The sequence below is a fragment of the Acomys russatus genome, chromosome 8 (assembly GCF_903995435.1).
Source record: "Acomys russatus chromosome 8, mAcoRus1.1, whole genome shotgun sequence".
NCBI classification, from domain to species: Eukaryota; Metazoa; Chordata; class Mammalia; order Rodentia; family Muridae; genus Acomys; species Acomys russatus.
Window position 1 is genome coordinate 19,534,993 of NC_067144.1, and position 24,247 is coordinate 19,559,239.

At 49.9% G+C, this 24,247-nt stretch overlaps 1 protein-coding gene across 1 annotated transcript in view; it reads left to right on the forward strand.

Annotated features, from left to right (window-relative positions):
• The window catches only part of Adcy5 (adenylate cyclase 5), a 148,667-nt gene that overhangs the window by 79,328 nt on the left and 45,092 nt on the right, over positions 1-24,247 (forward strand). The window contains exons 2-3 of the mRNA XM_051149862.1: positions 18,243-18,392; positions 22,977-23,098. Coding sequence (XP_051005819.1) covers positions 18,243-18,392; positions 22,977-23,098 — 272 coding nt within the window. The remainder of the gene's footprint in view (positions 1-18,242; positions 18,393-22,976; positions 23,099-24,247) is intronic.

Below are 24,247 nucleotides of genomic sequence, written 5' to 3' on the forward strand. Positions count from 1 at the left end.
CCAGCTAAGGTGGGGTTTAACAGCTCAGCCCTCTGTCCCCAGGCCAAGAGGTCACTGACCTCAAGGGTGTCTGACTCCTCATGCAGTCAGCAGCAGGCTGAGTGTGCGGCTGGCATCCTCAGCACTGGGCCTGTTCGCCTTCCTGTCCCCCTGTTAGCTGCCAGAGGGAGGGCGGAGCCTGTGGGTTTGCCTGGAGAGCTGTAATCCAGATCCTTTGCTATTCTTAAGCATTCCGCCATCCCCATCCACATAGTGTCCTAGGTCTCCTGCGGCCTGGGTCTCACCAACACTATAGTCCCGACTCCCAGTTCCTAGGCCAGCAGAGCTGCCCTCTCACTCAGGGGACACACTGACAAGGCTTATCTCTCTGAGAACTTTCTTCTCCAGCCCTTAGTGGCCACAGGAGGTACTATCTTCATCTGACACAGGTCTGGCCATTGTTACAGGCGGGAAACCCCTCTGGGCTCCCATATCACCATCAGGTCAGGCAATAGTGACTGGAAGTCTGGTGTTTTCTTCAGGGTAAGCTGCAATGTTTGAGACCTTGAAAGGGTCCCTGAGCCTTCAGTTTCCATGTCACTGATTTGCTTATCAGGCAAGGGTTTGCTGGTACCTGCTGTGTGTTTGCCTGTGTTCTGAATGATGGGGATCTGATGGGTTAATACAAGAAGCCAAGCCAGCATCCGTTTCTCACTGGCTCGGTCACTAGTAGCACCAGCATCGCTAGCCCCAGCCCTTGCTGCTTTGCACCCATGGCATCTTTGCACACTGTCTTGTTCTCGGATGTCACTTGCAGCAACCACCATAGAGATGAAGGCAGGCTATGTGACTTCCAGTAGGCTACGTGACTTTTCCAAGCCACAAGGCTGGACTTGGGGGTGCCCTGGCTCTCGGCACAACATTCCTTCCATTGTGTCTCCTTGGCCTCAGGCACTCTCTGAACCCATGGTTCCCTGCCAAAGTACCGGACAGAGCTAGGAATACAGCCTTGTGTGAGAAACGCGAGGCGCTGCATTGTCCACGAGGCAATGGCTGTACACAGGGTCGCCCTCATTGTGCCGGCTGACACAGAAGCTGTCCACAGTCTGTCCTCCATTTGCAGTTGGGTGGGAATGGCTGGCAAGAACTTTCTCTTTCTCTTTAGGTGACTTCCTTTTCAGCCTGCCCAAATTTGACTGGCCTGGGCTGGGCATGCAGTTCAGTTGGTAGACTCCTTATCTAGAGTTCCGGAGGCCCTGGGTTGGGTCTCTCATGCCCGCATAACCCCTGGGTTATGATGCATGCCTGTAATCCCAGCCCTTAGAGGTAGGGAGAGGCAGGGGGATTCAGGAATTCAGGGCCATCTTTTGCTACATAGTAAAGCTTGAACTGTATGAGAAAACAAGTTTTGCCATCTGAAGAAGAAGGTGGCTGGAAGGTGTGGGAAAAGTGAGGGATGCATGGGAAAGCTTGGAAAGTGCCGCCTGCCCTTCACCTGTGGGGTGGAAGCAGGAAGTGGGGTGGGGCTGCTGTTCCCTCCCCTGAACCCTTTCCCTCCACCCACACCACCCCCATCACCCTCAGCTGTCACCACTGCTCACATGGAACAATGAGAGCTTGTCTGACTCTTCTGGAGCCGGAGGAGGCCGCCGGGGCTGGGAGAGGATAATTGTTCTCCAAAGTTGAGATTTTTTGGAAGAGAGAAACTTTATTGCACTTGGATTATAAATAAACTTCTCGCCCCGCAAAACCTCGCCAGGCCGTGGAGCCGAACTCTTCCCTTTATGCCAGAGGTTAGGGAGCTGCAGGAAGCAGCGTGTGTGGGAGTGCGAAGCAGCAGCCGCTCCGCCCTTCCAAGGCATCGCACCCAGGGAGCCTCTCGTTCACTCACATACACCCCCTCCCTTAAATCCTATCTGGTAGGAATGGATTTGCTTTTCTGCACTGCCCCAGGCTCCACGATTCCCACAAGTTCAGGGGTGGTGAGGTGGAGTCTCAGCTTGGCATTGATTCGGAAAGGCTCTGGCTTCCTCTGGGATCCCCCATAGATGTAGGATGGGCTACGGCAGCGGCAGTGTGCTACAGTTCAGTGGTACACTAGTGAGCTCGAGGGGAAGGAGCGTGGACAATTCGAAACCAGGGGTTTCTAAGGAGCCTATAAATAGCATCTCACTTGCGTTTTAGTGTATTGATAGGCTGCATGCAAATTGCCCTGCCCTGGGGTGCTCAGAGGCCCCGGTGGATTTTCCCTTGGGTGTTCCTCACACTTTTCCTTTCTGTACATACAAGGAAGCTGAAGTTAGCAGCGTAGAATGGACTTGCCCAGAGCATGAGCTCATTGCTCTCAGATCTAAGAGCAGACTTGGCGGCTTCCAGAAGCCCTCGCTGCTTGTGGGGGTGGGTTTCATTTCAGCCGCCTCCCGGAAATGCTCCCACTTTGCAGCATGCTGGAGCCGTTGGTTTTTAGCTTGGTGACTTGTCTCAATAACCCTGGAGACTTCTGTCATCACATCCATGCCCCCACCTGACACCTGGGGCCTAATCTTCAGCACCCTAGGCACCCCATCCTCTTTTCTGCCACCTCCTTTGGTGCTCTGTGAGCCACAAAGAGAGGCTGCCATTAATGTCGCCTCCATTAACGCGGCCCTGTGAAGACTGCTCAGAACCAGAATCTGTGCCTTTGCAAATGATCCCCAGGGATGGAGGGAGGCAGGCCTCTCTGTATCCTGACGGTGGGCCATCAGTTGCCAACTAGGGCGCTGTTCTGCAAGTCAGCCTATGATTTGCCCCTCCCATCTGACTTTCTCTTTGTTCAGTAACAGTACAGTCCAATAGGAACAGAAGGAGAGCCACATGCACAGTGTTGGCTTTTCCGCCAGCTGAAGAAGCAAAAACGCAACAAAAGAAATACCCAGAGGTGCAAGTAATTTCAAGTGCCCGTGGCTACATGTGGCCACTCTGTCGGACGGTATGGCCCTATAGGGTCTGCCCCACCGTCCTTTTTGTTCCCTCCCTCCCTCCCTTCCCCCCCACCCTAGCCCCATGCTGGGTCCCTTCAGCTATCCATTCTTTTTTTTTTCTTTCATTTTTTTTATTAATTTATTCTTGTTACATCTCAATGGTTATCCCATCCCTTGTATCCTCCATCTCTAGCCAATGGTCAGAACATTCTCCACAGTTGAGTGGAGAGTAGGATATGACTTTCTCACGTACTCTGGTGCCTCACATTTGACCATGTCCCCTGGAGGGGGAGACCTGGTAGCACTCAGAGGAAGGACAGCTATTCATTCTTAGCCTTGGCTGCCAAGTCCCTTGAAGACCCTGAGACAGTGGCCTTTACCCTTTACCTCTGCTGAGTTCCTGGTAGGCTGCTTTCTTTTGCACCTGCTCTCTCTGTGAGGTGACCTGTGGGCCCAGAGGCTTCCACACACAGCTTCCACAGTCCCTGATTCTGGCTTCCCTACCCTCACTGGCTTTCTCCCATTGATTTCTATCACACCCGATCTCTTCTTTTTTTTTTTTTTTCTTTATTTTTCTTTTATGTGCTTGGGTATGTTTTGAATGAGTGGGGTATCTGTGCACCACATGCATCCAATGCCTATGGGGGCCAAAAGAAGGCAGTGAACCCCCTAGAACTAGAGGTACAAATTGTTGTGAGCCTTCATGTGGGTGCTGGGATTTGAACCTGGGTCCCCTGGAAGAGCAGCCAGTACTCTTAACTTCTGAGCCAGGCAAGAGCCCCAACATACCATTCGTTAAATTAAAAAAAAAAAAAATCAATGTTTCACATTCCCCAAAAGTCCCTTCACTGAATAGATATAAACCAAAGTCCCCTTTCCCTGAATAAGTCAGCTCCTGACTCAGACCCCTCTAGCCTTGAACTCACTACGTAGTCAAAGAGGACCTGACCATGCACCCTTCACCTCTCAGCACTGGAATTACAGATGTGAGCCACCACGCCCAGTTTCTGTGGTGCTGGGGATTGAACCCAGGGTTCACTGAATGCTTGGCAAATGCTCTATGCTTGTTTCTTTAGCTTGTTTTAGCCTCTCTCTTTCCCTTGAGTGTGTTCTTTCGCCTGTTCCGCCCCCACTGTCAAGTTTCTCTCCCTAAAGTGCAGGTCGGGTCACAGTGCCCTGGTGAGCTCTGGCCCTGTTCCAAGTTGAGATGCGAGGGGAGCATGCTTCTTCTGCGATATCAAGTGAGGTGAGCACGGTAGCAGATGAGGCCAGCAGTAAGATCACAGCCTCGTGAAAGCAAAGCAGAAAGCCTTGAAAGAAAGAAAAAGCCAGAGGGGAGAGGGAAGGGAAATGTTAGTACTGGCTGTCTTGGGTGGTAACTGATTTTCCTGTGATGTTGAAATTTGCTATCGTGAATGAGCATTTTATAACTTTGCAAATTCGGGACACTCTTAGAGCTTTTGGAAACACAGCCACGAGTCGTTACCGCTCTGACATCACGTGCCAGCATCGCCCCATGACATAGAATATTGCTGGTGATCCAGTGTTAACCTTTGGTTATCTGGAGCCTACTGGCTCTCTGGTCAGTCATAGCCTTGCTTCCTCTATCCCGGCTCACGTGGCCTTCTCCTGGCTTGTGCTGGGCAGCCTTGATGTGCTCTCTATTCCACCCCTCACGCCGAGGCTCTGACGTGAGGCCCATCCTTCAACACTCCTCCACGCCCTGCCTTCCTTACCGCCTCTGCCCGGCTGGGACTCTCTTTTCTGGTCTGGTTTTCCTTTCCCCTCAGCTTACTTTGCCTGGCGTTGTGAACCTTTGCGTTCTCACCTCATCTCTGTCACTGGAAGAGCCGTTTTACGATGAGCCTGCCTCGCTCATCATAAAAAGTAGAACTTGCCCCTACTTTCTGTATGTGCTCATATCCTCCTTAGAGAACAGCATATGATGGAAAAGTAACTAGTGTTCTAGTACTAGTGTTAATGTTTTAAGTGTATACATTTGAAAACCTGTATAATTCCATAATCTCTTTTCCCTTGCTTGATATTACGTTTGGAAAAAAATAATCTATTATGCTAAATGTTCTTTAATGGAGATAGCATAAAGACAGACACATTCCATGCTATTGTACCATATACCATATTTATTTAACAGTTCTTTAGTTGTTCATTGCCTAACTGTGCTTGCTGTTTGAGGGGACAGTCTACTCTGGATATAAAGCCGCCCAGAAACTGGGGTTGCTATGCCACAGGTGCCTTTGGACAGGACTGCCAAACAAAGAACTTAGACATTAGTAAGGTTCTTCACCAAACTGCTTGCCAGAAAGGAAAGGTTTTACTAGTTTGTGACCCTACTGCGAATTTTTTTTGGGAGGGGACTTACGGGGGCCTGTTCCATGTACTCTTACTAATATTGCCATGACAAGGAAAAAAAAGAAGCTTCCTAATTTTATAGGCAAAATGCTTCAATATTTCACATTTTTATGTTATTTTTCTTACTCATTTGTCTCTTTCTTTCTTTCTTTCTTTCTTTCTTTCTTTCTTTTCTTTCTTTCTTTCTTTTCTTTTCTTTCTTCTTCTTTTTCTTACTTCTTTTCTTTCTTCTTCTTTCTTTCTTTCTTTCTTTCTTTCTTTCTTTCTTTCTTTCTTTCTCTGTCTCTCTGTCCCTCTGCCTACCCCTTCCCTTCTCTCTTTTGACAAGGTTCTCTGTGTGGCCTTGGCTATCAAAACTCAGTCGGTAGACCAGACTGACCTTGGAGATTGGCCAGCCTCTGCCTCCTGAGTGCTGGGCCACCACTGCCTGGCAGTTTTCACTTGGAAAAAGAATCACATTGCCCATATTTTGTCAAACCCTAACCCTATTTCTGGAGGATTTGTAAAACTCTTCCAATATTAAGAAAAATTGTCTCACCTGATTCCTCCAACGCCTGACCGAATGCTTGGGAGAGTAGCTTGATGGTAGAGGCTAAAGATGAAAAGGCCTTTGACACCATGCCCTCTCTGTCACTTCCACCCCAGTGGCGTCCCAGCTTTGGAGTCCCCCGCAGGGTGGGGGCCGGATGGCCAAGGAACTCTGCTCAGTGTTCCTCTCAGGGCACTTGACCAGTGTCGGATGAGTTCATTCCAAGGCCGCCGGGCTTATGTGAGCACTGCTATATGGAAGCCATTGTTTCTCCGTGGGATCCATACACAAAATCAGTGGTGTTCCCAGGAATAATTAACTAGAGATAAAAACAAAAACCGTATAGTGTGCAGGGCACAGAATAAATGGTCTCACTTGTTATCACTGTTTGCTTTTACAAATTCGAGGGACTCAAAACCACAGTGATAGAATGTGCCATTCCCACTAATGTGACTGTCATAAAAAACAAAACATAACAAAACACTTAACAACCAAATGGCAAACAAGGGCTGGGGAAGCCTGTGGGGAAGAGTGGAGGGCCCGTACGCTGTGGCGGGAATGACAAATGATGCAGCTGCTTTTAAAAACAACTAGGTGGGTCACGAAGGGGGAAAAAGTTGAATGCCATTACTATACAACCCAGAGAATTACCCCCCCCCCCCCGGCTGTCCTGGACTCCCTTTGTAGACTAGGCTGACCTCAAACTCACAGTGATCCGCCTGCCTCTGCCTCCCGAGTGCTGGGATTAAAGGCGTGCGCCACCATGCCCGGCTCAGAGAATACTCTTAAGCATATTATCCGAGAGAACTGAGAATGTAACCTCCACGCAAGGATTTGCACATGAACGTTGGCCATTTCAGTACTGTTCGTAATATCAAAAGAGCTGTTGCCAGCCACGTGTCATTCACGGACGGTAGATGATGCAGTGTAGTGGAGGCATGCTTCTACTACTTAGCCATGCGAAGAAACAAAGTATCCATACTTGTGACAACACAGCCTAGTCTCGAAAAATACCACAGTGAGTAAGATGCACCAGCTGTGCAAGCCACCCAACGTGCTTGATACCATGTATATGAAAAGGCCATAATAGGCAAAAATGTAGAGCCAGGCAGGAGGAGAGCTGACTGGGAGCCGCTGTGGGAAGTGGGGTTCCAATGGACACAGAGTTCCAGGGAGAAGGTGGCAGACGTTCTGTGAATACACTAAAGTGCTGAATCGCACACTCTAAGAACTCCATGGCAACCGAATTCTGTCTTTACAACACTGATAACTAAGGGCAGCTCAGGTAGAGTAAGGCTCGGCCTCATTAGACAGGTGATGGCTATTCGTACAGCAGCAAGGGCCTTGAAGAGCAATCTGCCCCCCCCCCCCCCCCTCCCCCCACCCCACCCCACCCCTCCCCGCCTGCCAGGATGCTTGTCCAATCTTGCAGCAACTGGGAATAGGTCTCACCCAATCACTAGTTCTTTATGTGACCTGGGTCTGTGTCAAGAAGGCCTGGGGCACTTGTGACAGGGTGAGAGAAAGCTGAGTGCTCTTTATTAAATAGAATAAAACAGAACTGGCCCTAAATTAAATCGGGATAAATAACAGCTTAGTGGAGTGGTGTGGGACTAGCTCTGAGCTCTGCTACCGCTTTGGTCTGTCACCTCAGGCAGGGCCTCTGTCTTCCTCGTTGGCAAAGCGGGGTAATGGTGCCTGGCTTGTTTGTCTTACAGGATTTGAGAGGGTAGGGGAGGCTTTTATGTGAAAGTGTTTCTAAGCCTGGACATTGCTGCCCCCAGTCATTCCACGAATCCTGACTGTCTTCACCTTTCGATCTAGATTGTTTTCCCTCACATTTGAAGATTAGACTTGTATTTGTGTGTCTGTTTCTTCCTGCATGTATGCATGTATACCACATATGTGCCTGGGGCCTGGGGAGGTCAGACAACAGCATTGGCGCCCCTGGGAATTGGGTTAATGGATGCTGTGAGCTGCCATGTGGGTTTTGGGAACCAAACCAGGGTCCTCTAGAAGAACAACAATGCCCTTAATCACTGAGCCATCACTCCATCTTTTTTTCGCCACTAATATTTTTACCGTATAGACCTTGCTCATGCTGTGAGCTGTGCTTCCAAGGCTCCCTAAACTGTATTACGCAGATGTTAATTGCTAACTTCTCAGCAATTCATGCTTTGACCGTAGTGGCATCACAGTTGCAGTAACACATACTGTCCTTTTAGAATCGTGTTATGATGTGATGTTTTCCAGAAAGTGAGGTTACTGATATGGCTGGGTTAGGAACATGCCTGAGACAGGAACATGGCTCACAGTGAGGCTTGTAGGATGTGAGTGGCAGCGCAGCAGCCAGGGTTCCAGCTTACTGCTTTGTGGGGATCCTGAGTGTCGTGGATTAGGAAAGTATCTGGTGTTCAAGGGTTTCCTCTGAGGATCTTTGCATAGAGAGGCTGGAAGCCCCTCAGGAGACGTGTTGGCTCTTGGGAGAGTCCTGAGATAACACATTAGAATGGCAAGCCCAGACTAGCAGGCTGCTAGCACACTAGCTCAAGTGGAGAGAAGCAGGAGCTGGTGGAGTAGCAGGCTGCTAGCACGCTAGCTCAAGTGGAGAGAAGCAGGAGCTGGTGGAGTAGCAGGCTGCTAGCACGCTAGCTCAAGTGGAGAGAAGCAGGAGCTGGTGGAGTAGCAGGCTGCTAGCACGCTAGCTCAAGTGGAGAGAAGCAGGAGCTGGTGGAGTAGCAGGCTGCTAGCACGCTAGCTCAAGTGGAGAGAAGCAGGAACTAGCAGAGGTGGGATTGCTCCTTGGCCCAGAGCCCTGGGGATACACCTAGTGCCTAACGTGCCTGCACATGAAAAGAACGTGATTCAAAAGACCACCAGACAAAGATGGTGGGGCACTGGGGAGGAGTAGTGGCACACGCCATTAATCCCGGAGTTTAGGAGGCAGAGGTAAGTGGATCTCTCTGAGTTCAAGGCCAACCAGAGATTGGTAGTAAGACCCTGCCTCAGAAACAAAAACAACCACTGCCGATGGAAAACATCTTTATTCTTTGCAAGGGGAAGATTTTAGATAATACCATACTATTAAAAACAAAAGGTCTAAAAATACTTTTGTTTTTGGTTTTTGAGACAAGGTTTCTCTGTGTCCTGGACATACTTTGTAGAGCAGGGTGGCCTCAAACTAATAGAGATCTGCCTGCCTCTGTCTTCCTCCTGAGTGCTGGGATTACAGGAGTGCAGCATACCATGCCCAATCCTTCGTTAATACTCCTTTTTTCTTTTTGGTTTTTCGAGACAGGTTTTCTCTGTGTAGCCCTGGCTGTCCTGGACTCACTCTGTAGACCAGGCTGGCCTCGAACTCACAGCGATCTGCCTGCCTCTGCCTCCTGAGCGCTGGGATTACAGGCGTGCGCCACCACACCCAGCCCTCGTTAATATTCTTAAAAGGCATTGAGTGCCTAGCTGAACATGGATGGGGCAGTATACAGGGAGCCTTGGTGATAGATTGTCTAAAAGGATGTAATTTAAGATTTTATTTCCTTCGTTTATTTGATTTGAAATCTTAATGGGATTCTAGTGCAATCCCTTGAGTATCCCACCACCACTGTGTGGGACACAGGATTGCCCGTGTAGGAGGAAGGCGCTTTGGCAGTCTCCTCAAGCTCCTTTAATTTGGAAGTCGTGGTTGTTAGCTTCATGTGTTTGTAAACTGGGAACGACTGGTGACAGGAAGGAATGGTAACTGACACTGGAATGAGGTGGGAGGACACACCTACGGGAGAGGGCCCTCTCCTTCCTGGTCCCTCTGTTCCAGGGTCTGGGGGTCACCTAGTTTCTGGAAGCCTGGGCAGGGCATGGAAAATGGCATCGTTCTTCTTTGGCTTGCACTTTATTGGGGGAGATCTCCGACTGTGGTGTACAGAGAAGACGCTGGTGGACAGCTGCGTTGTCTGCAGCTGTCACAGCAGCAGAGGCAGAGTACAGGTGGTGGGGGCTGAGCCGAGTGTTGGGGTGTGTGGGACAGAGGGCCGCCACAGCTGGGAGTGCCAGGTAAGGCTGGTGAAAGCTTTCTGGTGGCATTGCCTGGTAAAAACCTGGGTCATTCCACTCAACCTACGTTTCAGAAAAACAGTGCGCACCATCCTATGTCGCATGGGATCCGCTTATACTAAAAAATGATTTGTACTAAAAAGCCCTGACTGGAGTTCAAATAACAGAACACCTTATCTTCTGACTCGGGTTGCCAAATGGTGAAATTTGGGTCTCTGGGGAATTCTGATCACCACTACCACCACCATTGCTGCTGCCGCCACCTCTCCCCCCTCCCCCCTCCCCCTCCCCCTCCCCCTCTTCCTCCTTTTCCTCCTCCTCCTCTACCTCCACCACCTCCACCCTCATGACAACCATCACCCCTGCCTCAGTAAATAAGCCACATGGCAGGCGGCAAGCTGAGTCTTAGAAACAGGAGCCAGGCTAAAGGGAAAACTGCACAGGGGTGTCTTTCCTAGTGTGTGCCCCTGTTCCCTTCCATCCTGCCTATGCCTGGTATTTCCTCTTGCACTCAGCCTTGTGCCTTTTGCAGTGATGTTGAGAAGTGATTCCGTTACCCAGAAACCTCAGGATGGACTGCACTGTCCCAGACCAGCTGCTTGGATTTCTTTCAGTCTCCTGCCAAGGCGACACTGCACAAAGCCAGCACTGTAATCCATACCTTGGCCCAAACCAAACCCACAGCCTGTGGGCAGCCAGAGATGGGGTTTCACAAGTGCTGATATTTGGGAACTACTAAATACCCATAGGCCTCTCTCCACAGAACGGAAGTGCAAACAGTCTCCCAATGGTACCGATCCCCCTGGTGTGGTCCTAGGGAGGTCCTAGGCCCCCTGAGCCTTGTCCACCCACACCAGCTGCAAAGCTTGTGTGAAAAGCAGATACCAAGGCAACTGCTGAGCTGAGAGTTTGCTACTCTCCCCCCCCCAACTCCATTTAGTGTAATATATGTGGGGGTCTTGTGTGCACACGCAAGCACATATACACATGCATGCACACACATATGAACACGTACACATGCAAGCACATGTACACCACATGTGCACGTACACACATGCACATGTACACACACATGTGCACACACACAAGCACATGTATACATGCAAGCGTGTGTGCACACACATGCACACATTTCCCATGCAGTCGAATATGTTCCTTGAAGTCAGCATGAAGATGAACAACAGTCCTGCCATTTCAAAGTCTTGGTGGTCTCTACCACCGTACGCTTACAACCATTTATTAAGTAAGCCTTTTGTATAAGACAGAGCCTGCCCTTGCTTTTACTTCTGTTTGCCTCTGTGGAGACACGGGGCGAGTCCCACTCAGCAGATGTGGTCACTGTGTCGGTGGAGCAGAGCCAGGCAGCATTTGCATGGACCATCCTCGTGTCCAAAGTATCATGTGACGCTAGGCTGCCCAGGTGCCTGTAAGCAGAATTCCAGGATGTTTGACTGGTGCCTCCCCTCTAGTTGGGACCCAAGAAGAGCACCTGCAGAGAGGGTTAGCCCCACCCCCACCCCCCGTGAAGACCTGGTGATGCCCGCTGGGCAGTGAGTGAGGCAAGCTTAGTGTCTTCCTCTTATCTTTGACTCTGAAACCCCAGCACTACCTTGGTCCTGGCCAGTGTGTGTTTAATGAGCAAGAGCCGAGCACCGAGGCACAGTGCTTAGCAAAGCCTATTGGGTTACTGCCGCTGCTCTATCTGGATTTGCAGAGACTGCTGCTATTGGCCTCAGGGCTGCAGGAGAGGCTAGATTACAGCAGGAGAGACTCAAGGATTGAGACCTGGGGATTAGGACCCACAGGCTGTAGCCCCAGGCTGCCGATAGTTACCTTGGCACCATTCTAAAACCCACTCTGGCCTCTCTTTCTGGTCTTAGAAAGAGAAAAAGCTACCTACCCTTTTCCTGTCTGGCCAGCCCCTCACAGTCTCTCTCCTAGGTGTGACTCGGTGTTGTGGTTTTCTTTCTTTCTTTCTTTCTTTCTTTCTTTTTCTTTCTTTTTCTTTCTTTCTTTTTTCTTTCTTTCTTTCTTTCTTTCTTTCTTTTTTTAAGATTTACTTATTTACTTATTATGCATACAATATTCTGCTCACATGTACCCCTGCACATGCACGCCAGAAGAGGGCACCAGATCTCATAGATGGCTGAGCCACCATGTGGTTGCTGGGAATTGAACTCAGGACCTTTGGAAGAGCAGCCAGGGCTCTTAACCGCCGAGCCATCTCTCCAGCCTCCTCGGCATTCTTCTTTTAACAAGGTAATTTAGAGACAGTAAAAACTGTCCATTTTAGTGTCGTGGGTTCAACAGATGCATATGGAAATGTATGGGCCAACACAGCTGAGATGCATAACAGTTCCACCGCCCCAAATGATTTCCTTCTGCTACCCCATGTGAACACTCAACCGCACGCCTGCCCCATGTAAATGTGCGTCTGTCTATAGTTCCCATGGCTGTGCTCCCCCAGGACACCATGCTATGGAATCGGGCTGCCTGCAGGTTTAGTCATCTGCCTCTTTCATTTTAGCTATGGAATCGGGCTGCCTGCAGGTTTAGTCATCTGCCTCTTTCATTTTAGCTATGGAATCGGGCTGCCTGCAGGTTTAGTCATCTGCCTCTTTCATTTTAGCATAGCGTATTTGGGGTGATCCATATTGAGCGTGGCCATGGTTTGTCCTTTTCTACCACCCTATTGTGGTATGCAGACATAGATACACACAAAGCACTTATATATATATACATAAATAGATTTTTTTTTTTTTTTTTGAGAAAAGCTAGGATTTAGGTATGAGGGAGAATATGTGGCACTTGACTTTAAAAAGCCACAAAGAGGGCTGGGCGTGGTGGCACACGCCTTTTAATCTCAGCACTCAGGTAGGCAGAGGCAGGCGGGTTGCTGTGAGTTTGAGGTCAGCCTGGTCTATAAAGTGAGTCTGGGACAGCCAAGGCTACACAGATAAACCTTGTCTCGAAAAACCAAAAAGATTAAAAAAAAAAAAAGCCACAAAGATGCATTCCTATGCTTTCTTGTAGGAATGTTATAGCTATTGGCCTCTCACGTATATCCTTGCTCCTCTTTGTTTGAGCTTTTTTTATATATGGTGTGAGAGAGGGATCTAAGGTCCATCCTTTTGTATGTATAAAACCAACCGTCACAGCTTCACTTACTGAAAAGGCTTGTCTTTCGCCCTTAAATTGCCTATCTCTGTCAAAACTCAACCAGTGTTGATATATAATTTTATTTTAGATTCTATTCCTTTGACCTGTACCTCTACAATTTCTAAATTACTGTTGCCTTATAATCATTCTTGATGTTTAATACTTTAAATCTTCCAACTTTGTCCATATTTTTCAAAACCACTTTGGCTTACTTTGCCAGCCGTCACTGTTTTGGTCGTGATCGTGTTGCACCTGAAGATCATTTGGGGTAAAAAACTGACATCTGTATGTTTTCTAATACAACATAGACCTCTCCATTTAAAAAATAAGTCTTAGTATTTCTTTCATCGGTGTTCTGTAGAAAATATATAGCTGGATATATAGTGTACATGATTTTCATGGTTTTAATGCTATTAAAATAGTACTTTACCAAATTTTACTTCCAATATTTCATCGCTTGTATATAGAAAAACAGTTCCTTTTTATTGGTTTTTCATAGCCTATACCTAAACTTGCATATTAATCTTGGTCATGATTTTCTAGATTCATTAGAATTTTCTGTGTAGACAATTATGCTATCTTCAAATAGTGTTATATTTCATTTCCAATATATTCCTTCCTTCCTTCCTTCCTCCCTCCCTCCCTCCCTCCCTCCCTTCCTTCCTTCCCCCCTTTCATTGGGTCTCATTATGTTGCCCTGGTTGGTCTTGAACTCATGGATTCTGTTGATCTCTTGCCTTCATCTCTTGACTAGCTAAACTTTCAGGTACACATATGCTGCTGCATCTAGCTCCAATCTGTATGTCTTTCTTTCTTTTTCTTATCTTATTGCATGGTCTGGGGCCTCCACCAGCACCACAGTGAACGGGAAGGATGAGTGAAAACATACTTAACTTTTCCTTAGCCACAGGGGAGAGCATCTGTCTTTCCCAGTAAGAAGGATGTTATCCGTAAATTTTTTCTATGTGCCATTGATCAGATTAAGTGATTTTACTTCCATTCCTAATTTGGTGGTGGTTTCCCCCTTAAGTTATGAATGTATGTTATATTTTGCAAAATGTTTTTTCAGTAACTACTGAAATGCCATGTTGCATGTTGTCATCCTGCAAACTGGCCCCACTCTGGCTGTCAGCGGGGATGAACGGGGAACGCGACACAGTGATTTGTATGTAGAACCAGCAGAACCATGCAGCTTCCAGCTGTGCTCTGAAGTCTGAGACTGCCAGTCTGTATTTACGACCCCTCCCACCTGTCTTTCCCCTAGCTAGCAACCCCTTCAGCCTCCACCTCTGCACCTGCAAACCTGCCACTTAGTGGCCCCAGTGACATCCCAGATGCCTGCCCGAAGTCTCGGCTCGTGGTCACTGTCCTGACTATACCAAAAGCTGTGGTCTCTTTTTTTTCTTCCCCTGAACTTTCTCCTTTCTTGTCATAGGATTCTTCTGTGTCAGCTCTGCCTTGCCTGGCCCTAGCCTAAGGCAGGCCTCTGTTCTCTCTTATTTTGGCTTGTGTGGCAGTGTTCTACCCTTATGAGTCATGGAAGCCCTGTGCTCAGCCTGCACTTAGATCCAACAGCCTTTAAAGGTTCCCCCTGTATAAGGATCGTCCCTGGCTTTCCCAGCCTGAGCTACATCTCCTCTGCCTGTGGATTTCGGGAGAATGTGAATTATTTATTCAAGAACCATATGCTTCTCGTGACTCATGGCCTTACTACACGTCTCTCAGTGCCCAGCACACCCTGACCTGTCCTGAGGCCCCCCTCGTTATTCCTCCATCTAAGAGCTCATGTGGTTTTTTTTTTTTTTTTTTTCCTGATGTGCATTGGTTTCTGCTTTATATGACTGGTTCTCCTTCGATTTTTATTCACATGTCTCCCAGTCTTAGATGGTCCGAGTTGCCATAACAGAATCCCACCGACTAGGTAGCTTGTAAAATCTCTCATTCTGGAGATTAAAAGTCTTGAGATTAAGGTGCTGGCATGGCTGGGTTCTAGTGAGCATCCTCTTGGAGGTTCATATGGTGGGGAGCAGAGGCAAGGGGGCAAGCGAGCATCTCTTCCCATGAAGGCATTAAGGCTGTCCATGAGGGGCCCCATCCTGATGGTCCAGTCACCTCCTCACACTGCTGCAGTAGGCATCTTACGAGAACTTGCGCATCCCCTATGTAACATTCTCTAGATGGCTTGCTAGCTGCGGCAGAGCGGGGTTTTCTTCCTATGAATAGATCCCAGCGTCATGTCTTTACATAAAATGTCAGGATGCGGGGCTTGACAGGATTTGGATGGGAGTCGGTCACGGTAACATTGGCCAGCAAAGTTGGAGCCTCTGGCCACCTGAGCCTGGCCCCTGCCATGAGGCTCAGAGCAATCTGTGGCTACGGTGAAGCCGGACTGGGAAACAGGAGAGATCAATTCCCTTCACAGAGCAGGGTAGACACTCTCTGGGACATCCCTAGAGACAGATGGCAGCACAGCCAGCGTGAGCCTGTCTGGCCTCTGGACAGTCACTGGCCTGGGGAGAATGTGGGTAAGGCTCAGCATGACCTCAGAGAGTGTGTGCAGCAGGAGAAACCTTCGTTTAGGGCACAGATCTAAGTCAAGGACAGAGACCAATGGAACCATGGGGTGGGGAGGTCTGGTCCTGTATCCGTTGCTGGGTGGGGGCAGTCCCTGAGCATGGCTCTATTAAGATTCATGTGGACAAGCATCTTTCTCACTCAGGATTGGGGGCCAGCACAGGCTCCTCAGAGGCCGGTCAGAAGGCCACAGTAAAAGATGCATGGCTTGGCCTGGTGCTCTGAGGTGGAGATTAACAAGCTAAGGAGTGGGACCAGAGTGCAGCTCAAAGCCCTCACAGCTGCAGGACTAAGCCTGTCTCCCGCCTTCTGTCCCACGAGTCTTGGAGCAAAGGTAGGACCAGGTTCAGCATGTTTGGATCCACAGAGCTTTGCTTGCTAAGTCCACTGGGAAGAACCTCAGCTCACAGGGCTCGCTGGGTGGCATTCCTTTGCCTTGGGGTGGGGGGGGGTGTCTATTGTATCATTTTGTTTTACCTTAGTATGTCGGTAAGTACTGTTTCAAATGAAGCCTAGCCTCAGGTCGGCTGTGCAACAGGGCAGAAATGCTTTCCCACACACATCTCAGTCAGTGTGGAGCTCAGGGTCTGTGAGGAGTAGGAAGAGGGCAGACGCTGGAGTACAGGGCTGTCAGGAACCTTCCAGTGGCGCAGAGAATGGAAGCCCAGGGAGGCAGGAATTGAGCTTTTCCTCATCCCCACTGGGCCAATTTCATTCCCCCAAAGTGGTGATCATGGTCCTGTAACCTGGACTCATGTGAGCCAATTTTTTAAAAGATTTATTTATTTATTATTAAGTATACAATGCTCTGCCTGCATGTACACCTGCACACCAGAAGAGGGCGCCAATCGTGTGGATGCTGAGAATTAAACTCAGAACCTTTAGAAGAGCAGGTGGCACTCTTAACCTCTGAGCCATCTCTCCAGCCCCCCACCCCCAGTGTGAGCCAATTTTTAGGGTAATAAGCAAAGGCCTCTCTAGGAAGGCACCCTTTGTGCTATAGCAACTCACATTTTTGTTTTGTTTTATTTTGTTTTTGTTTTTGAGACAGGGTTTCTCTTATAGTCCTGGCTGTCCTAGACTCACTTTGTAGACCAGGCTGGCCTCAAACTCACAGCGATCCACCTGTCTCTGCCTCCCGAGTGCTGGGATTGAAGGCATGCACCACCACCGCCCAGCACAACTCATGTTTTTAAAAGTGGCCTTCTGCCACCCTTGTGGAGCCTTCCCATTGGGACCCCCTGCCCTATTCAGTGAAGGAGAGATAAACCTGTTTTTTATTTATTTATTTTTATTAATTTATTCTTGTTACATCTCAATGGTTATCCCATCCCTTGTATCCTCCCATTCTTCCCTCCCTCCCATTTTCCCTTTATTCCCCTCCCCTATGACTGTTCCTGAGGGGGATACCTCCCCCTGTATATGCTCATAGGGTATCAAGTCTCTTCTTAGTAACTTACTGTCCTTCCTCTGAGTGCCACCAGGTCTCCCCCTCCACGAAAGCCTTCACTTACCAGGAAACTGGGACAGAGGGGAAGACATCCTATTGGGACTCTAGATGAGAGAAGCATGGGAGAATAGCAAAGTAGAAGGATCCAGAGGGTCCTAGAAACCTACAAGTAGAACATTATGATAGGCAGATTTGGGCCCAGGGGTCCCGCTCAAACTAAGGCACCAGCCAAGGACAATACAGGAGGTAAACTTTAAACCCCTACCCAGATCTAGCCAATGGTCAGAACAGTCTCCACAGTTGAGTGGAGAGTGGGATATGACTTTCTCACGTACTCTGCTGCTTCACATTTGATAAACCTGTTTTTTATGATCCCAAGTGTGGGATCAGAACGGTCTCATGAGAGAACAGGTGAGGTTAATTCACTAGAAGTGCAACCACCTCGTGCAGGAGCTTGATTGTGGCCAGCTGAGAAGATCCGGTGACCAGACTCTGGGAGGAGATATATAAATGAGCCTGGAACTGGAGGCAGGGATTTTTGGAGACTTGGGATAGTTTTGGCTGTTCATCGCTGCACTTCGAGACGCTCCTAGAGAGAACCGCTCGAGGGAAGGCACCAGGGCTCTGGCTCCTGCTGAGGTTCTGGGTTCTGGTTACTTTAGGTTCCAGCAGAAGAAAGCCTGCGGATTGTGCCAGGGGAATCGTTCTTCAGAACTGATATCCTTGCGGTATTGTTATTGTGTCCATTAATCCTCATTTCCTATTGTTTTGGTTAGTCAGGTTGTAAGTGACGTATGCTTGGTCACTAAGTTGTTAATAAAATATATTGGCTAAGGAAATTGAGCCTACTATTCAGTGGGGTTTTTAATTTGTGCTATCTATCTCTGGCACATTTGGTATGATTACTCGGGGGTCCTGTGTCCTTAGGTGCTGTGCCTCTGTTACAGGCCAACCCAGTTTAGCTCTTTGAGAACATGAGAAAACCCGAATGATGAAGTTTCACTTTTGCCGGTCTTATGTTAATTACGTCAGTGGCTAGGTGCGAACTTGCTGAGATGTGGACTGGGGGCTCTGTCCTTTGGGGTCTGGAGGTCCAGGGTCAGGCCGGGCTCTGGTGTCCGTGCCTGCTGTGTTCTTGAATACCATGTGCTTGTCTCCTCTCTCTCTGCAGCTTGTATCCAACGTCCTCATCTTCTCCTGCACCAACATCGTGGGTGTCTGCACTCACTACCCAGCTGAGGTCTCCCAGAGACAGGCCTTCCAGGAGACCCGGGAGTGCATCCAGGCTCGGCTCCACTCACAGCGGGAGAACCAGCAACAGGTGAGTGAGGCGTGCAGCAGCCGGGAGGCTTGGATGATAGCCAAGGCCTGCTGTGGAGGAGCCCAGCTAGTGCTCTGCCTGTCCCCAAAGGCCATGCTAGTTGCTCTGCCCAGCCCCTCTTCCTAACAATACTTCCCACAGGGGAGCCCAGTCTGTGGTTCTGTAGGATTCCCTTGGCCTTTCCTGTCCCTTGCCTGTGGTCTCCTGTGGCTCTGTGGTCAAGCGACGAGAGGCTTCCTCTGTCCTGGGCCCCTACAAGTTGAGGAAATGAGAAGAGCTAGTATTCCCAGCCCAGGTGGAGCCGTTTACCCAGGGAAAGGAAGAAGGGAGGGTCAGGCACCGGGTGCCCTTGCCCAGCTCTTCTTCTCTGTTCAGTTCTGGGAATGGATACATCAGAGAAGGAAGATCATCCTGTCTCTCCCCAGACTGTACTTGACCAGAGAGGCTGGCCATTGACAGAGCCACAGCTTCGTGCCAAGAAACAACACTGTAAATCTCTCCTGGGTAAAGTGGGGTGGGGAGGCGGGGAGACGCAGCTTGGCATCAGGGTTCCAACTGCCCCTGCCCATCCCAAGGAATGGGGTCTTATTTGGGGGTTCAGATCTGGGTCACTACTGCTCCTTTCCTGTGTGTAACCCAGACAGATGGCCATCTGTCCCCGCACCCCTTCTAACACTGCCCCTCCAGACAGGAGGCTGAGGAGAACCCCAGAGGGCAGTAAGCAGGGCGATGGGTCTCCACACACTCGGGCCAGGCATGACCCTGGAAGTTCCTGTAGACCAGAGGGTCCTTGCTACTGATTCCCCAGCAAACGCTGGCGGAGGCCTCCTGTGTGCTACATGCCATTAGTGCCTGTGGCAGATGTGAACACAGAAGGTGGCCACTCTGCTCACTGGAGTGTGGGTGTCTCTATCTGGTAGGGACACATGCTAGATGGGTCCAGGGACATAGATGCTGACATCCAGTTGGCCAGATGGGGATGAGCTTTTCAGGCCCCCTGTCCCTGCTTGTCCTTGATGACACTGCCTCTGTGGCTCGGGTGTTTCGCCACGTGCCCAAGTGGACATTGACCAATCTGACATCTGGCTGTCCTTGTTTATGCTTTCCCACATTGGAGACACAACCTTAGCTGTCCCAGGCTGACTTTGAACTTCGTATGTCAAGGATGACTTCGAACTTCTGTCTCCCCTTGCTCCTGTCTCCCAGATCCTGGGGTTATAGGCATTTCCTACATGCTAGCCCAGATTCTACAGGGCTTGGGGCAAACTGAGGGCTTCGTGCCTGCTCTGCAGGTGCTCTCCCAACAGGAATTACATGCAGCCACAACCCTGCCCCCAGCCTTCATGCATTCAACCCTGCCTGGGCTCCTGGCCTAGCTTCTTGAAGGAAGCTCTGCTCAACAGTGTCTCCCAAGTCTTCCCATTGCCCTGACAGGCTTTCCTTACCTGACCTGCCTGTTCAACCCCTAAGCCCTGCCTTCCTCAAGAGCCTTGTCTTTGTTTTAATTTTTAATTTGTTCACTTTACATATACAGATTGTAGCCTCCCTCCCTCATTGCCTCCCGATGCCACCCTCTCTCCCTCCCCTAGTCCTCAGAAAGGAGAGCCCTCTTCCCCTAATATCTGACCTCAGCCAATAAAGTCTCATCTGGACTACCTGTATCCTCTTCCTCTGTGGTCTGGCAAGGCTGCCCCACCAGGGGGAAGAGATCAACATGTCGGGGAGGGGGGCCAGCAATCAAAATGACTCTGAGATTTCATTTCACACCTATCAAAATGGCTAAGATCAAAAACTCAAGTGACAGCACATGCTGATGAGGATGTGGAGAAAGGGGAACACTCTTCCATTGCTGGTGGGAGTGCAAACTCGTACAACCACTTTGGAAATCAATCTGGCGCTATCTCAGAAAATTGGGAGGAACCTCGTCTTATCCCTGCTGCCAGCTCCATTGCCTCTCCCTAACAACAGAACACCTTCCTTGGCTTCTATTTTACAAGGTCACTCTGAATAATTCTCATTTGTTTTTGTTTGTTTGTTTGTTTGTTTGAGACAGGCTCTCCCCGGGTAGGTGCAGACTGGTCTGAGTTCTTTTCCTTTCCTTCAGGAATCAAGTGCTGGGATTGCAGGAGTGAGCCACAGTGGCAGCTCAGATACTTATCATTTCACAGCTTATGACTCTACTTGCTCTGGTCCTGGCCAGGCTGTTCCTGACACTGAAGTGCATAGGGATGGAGGGAAGGAACTTTTTTGCTGCTCCACATTTAGGGTCAAGAACTGGGAGAATCAACTTGTTTTCAGCCAGTCAGAGCCAGCAGTTTGTGTAGGGGGAGGCTCTTGGGGGTCTCACCTCAGCCCTTAAATTTCCCATCATCGTGAGGGCAGCTCAACATTGTTCCTTCCCTTACTCATACGAGTAGCCCTCGGCGCAAATGTATATGGATGTATGGCAGTCTCTGAAGTTATAGCGTCCTCTCTCCCAGTTATCTCACACCGCAGAAGCTACACCGCAGATCCTGTCTCTCACAAACAGCTCTTTATGGAGATGGCCTTCAGTGATGTGTGCACTGATGCCTGGAGACCAAGTGCATCTCAGAAAGCTACGTTCTCCACAACAGAACACAAGCCCTGAGCTGTGGCACTGGATAAGGCACAGCTCCCACCCCTAAGGGGGAGGCGCAGCTAAAAGACCAGAGAATCAGAGAGTCTATTAAAAAAAAAAAAAAAAAAAAAAAAAAAAAAGACCCAACTGGGTGGCATCTGGGAACAGGCATCCTGAGCAAACAGGATGGGCTTGCAGCGTAGAAAGACGTCGGTCCCAGTTCAGGGACATGTACACAAAGACAAGAAAAGCTCCCAAAGCTGGGGAGAGTCCTTCTGGTTCTTCTATTTGGGGGAGAGCATAACTTCTAATTTATGGATGCCTGGAGAAGAGTTGGGGAGACAGGGAGGATACACAACACAGAGACTGTAAGGCCAGGCTGGAGCATAGGCTGGTTCCTGTAGCCAGGCCAGGGCGGGGGAGCACGCGAGGGGGGAGAGTGGGCTCAGGAGGGAGGGCAGGGGACAGGAAGTTGTGTGAAGAATAAGGAAGGGTGAGTTTCGCTGGCCCAGAATCCTTGATGTTGCGATGGGAATCAGAGGAATGCTGTAGCACCATGGTTCAGAGATATTTAGGCTGTATGGGCAGCAGGGAGGGCGGAAGAGGAAGGTGAGCCAGAATTGGTGCTGCCTGAGTCCCACAGAGAGGTGGGCAGGGCGCTGGAGCAGTGGGACAGGGCACAGAAGGGACAAGAGGAATTCAAGAGCTGTTCCCAGGTCAGTGCCGAATGCCGGAGCTTGGCCTGGGGCCGATAGGAGAGGAATGAGCCCCAGCAGAAAGTTCTAGAACCACAAGCAGTTTCTACAGAGGCAAGGGGATGGAAGTGTCCTCTGCAAAGGCAAGAGAAGGCAGGGGTGGGAGGGCGAATCTCGCTGGGGATGTGATGTCACAGAGGTGGGCATTTGGAAGCCAGTGAGCCCTGGCCTGGCTACGAGAGGAGGTGACATTAGAGTCTATGGATGGTGGCAGCTCGGCAGTGGATCTGGTCCTGGAGGCAAGAGTACTTTGAGGACTGAAGTGGGGCGTGCTTCATTAGGCACCCAGTGGAAGAGAAACCAGAAAGGATACTGAAGCAAGAAGGTCTCAGGGCTACCTGGTTGGTGGAATACCCAGAATTCAGTGCAGAAGGATGGGTAGGAGAGGCAGCTGCAGGCAGCCAGAGTGAAAGGTCTGAGAAGACTTAGGTGTGTGAGCCTGGCAGAGGGCCTGGCCCTGAGCCAAGGCTGTGGCATTCAGACAGAGCCACGCTACACAGGAGGCAGCCGGGCACCTTGGAGCAGAACAGACCTTGGAGGAAAACTTATGAATTGAATGAAGTCTAGACTCTATAACGAGCTGACATGACTCGCCACAACGTGACCCTGTGCTGTAGTCCCTCTGTCTCTCTCCCAGCTCCCTTGGTTCCTCAACATTTACTTTCTTGTCTATTGTTCTTGGACCACTGTCTCCCGTTTGGAATTGAAAGAGTCTGAAGGATCTTGGTCCTTCTGGACATCGCAGAGCTTTGTCTGATGACAAGCAGTCCTCCCAGCAGAGGGAAGGCTGCTCGCTCACAGCCTCCAGGGGAATTTTGCCTGCCTGTAGGTGCCTGGATCTCATTCTTGCACCCAGAGTGCTGCCTGGCACGTGGTAGACAGCTATAAACACTTGATAGCTGGTTGAAAGAGTCCAGTTAATGCTGTCAATGGTAGTGTGGCCAAGGCCGCAGAGGATTTTAAGGTTTTAACCCAAGCTGCTTGATAGTCAAGGCTCCACCAGGAGAGCCTTTCCCAGAGCAGAATGCAGGCAAGCCAGGCAGCGGACCCAGACGTATCCCAGAGAACCTTGGATATGACTCCACGTGTTCACACAGGTTCTATTCCTGTGGGTCTCGGGATAGCCTGGGAGGGCTTCCTGGGTCCTGCAGGCAGGGGCATGGGGATGGGTGACCAGAGATGCGGAGATGCAGAAGGAATGGTGACAAACTCATTTGCTTCCCTCTGCAGGAGCGTCTCCTGCTGTCTGTCCTTCCCCGTCATGTTGCCATGGAGATGAAAGCAGACATCAACGCCAAGCAGGAGGATATGATGTTCCACAAAATTTACATCCAGAAACATGACAATGTGAGGTAGGGGCAAGGGTAGGGTGGGAGAGCTGGACCTCGCCGGAAACAGCCTCACCTCTTCCCCCTTAAAGAGGCCGCAGCCTCACAGGGTGGTCTGGTGCTGCAGAGCAGGCCAGCCCTGCCCTTTGTCTGTTTAAGGAATTAGCACTGTTTAATCTGAAGTAGACCACAAGGCTGCAAGAGAGAATAGAGAAGGAAGGGGAGAGAAAAAGAGAGCAAGCTATCAGGGGACCTCTTACCTGATAAAGACAGAATACATACCTTGGGCCCCAGTGTCTCCCCCATTGTAGTCCTCTTTGTCAGCCTCGTGCATGCTTCCTAAGCCCCATGTGCGCAAGCCACCGCTCCAGACATTGCCCACCTTGTCACTGGTCCTTTGACATCCATGCAGGAGGCACACTGTTCCTAATTTATAGATCCAGTGGGATGTTTAAGACCTGGGTTGAAGGCCCCGCAGCCAGCACAGTAAAGTCTGCCCACTCCAGAGCTAGCTTTGCCTCCCCTGCGTGCTGGCTGCCTCCTCCCTAGCCAGAAGCCACTGACAGCAGGGACACGCCAACAGATGTAGGTTAATAGAGTGCAAAATCTGCTTATGAGTTCCGCAGGGACACAAGCTGTACAGGTGGCCTTCATCCGCCATGGCTCCCGAAGAGCCTGGTAATTCTCCCATATGCTCAGAAAGGGAGCCACCATGAGCTTTGGGAAAGTTATTCTCTCCTTGGGCGAAGTGTCCTGAGGCCTGAGTGCTGGAAGGTTGAGTTAAGAGACTCTTGGGAGCCTGGGGCTGTTTTCAATCAAGAGAGCCACTGGATCCTACAAATGGCCCCACTCTGGCTGTCAGCGGGGATGAACGGGGAATGCAACACGGGAATTTGCATGTAGAACCAGCAGAGCCATGCATGCAGCTTCCTGCTGTGCCCTGAAGTCTGAGACTACCAGTCTGTCTTTATGACCCCTCCCACCTATCCTTCAAAACCCAAAGGCCAAGGCGCTGAGGGGAAAGTATAGATGCACCATACATACATTTGTGCTTTGCCATTGGGGGAGGGGAGGGGCTCTTGGCAGCTCCCTGTAGACCACCCATGCTCTATATTAGGCAGAACCAAGATGGCCAGTAGCCACCGTGGTCTCCCAGGACACCTGGCTGAGGTG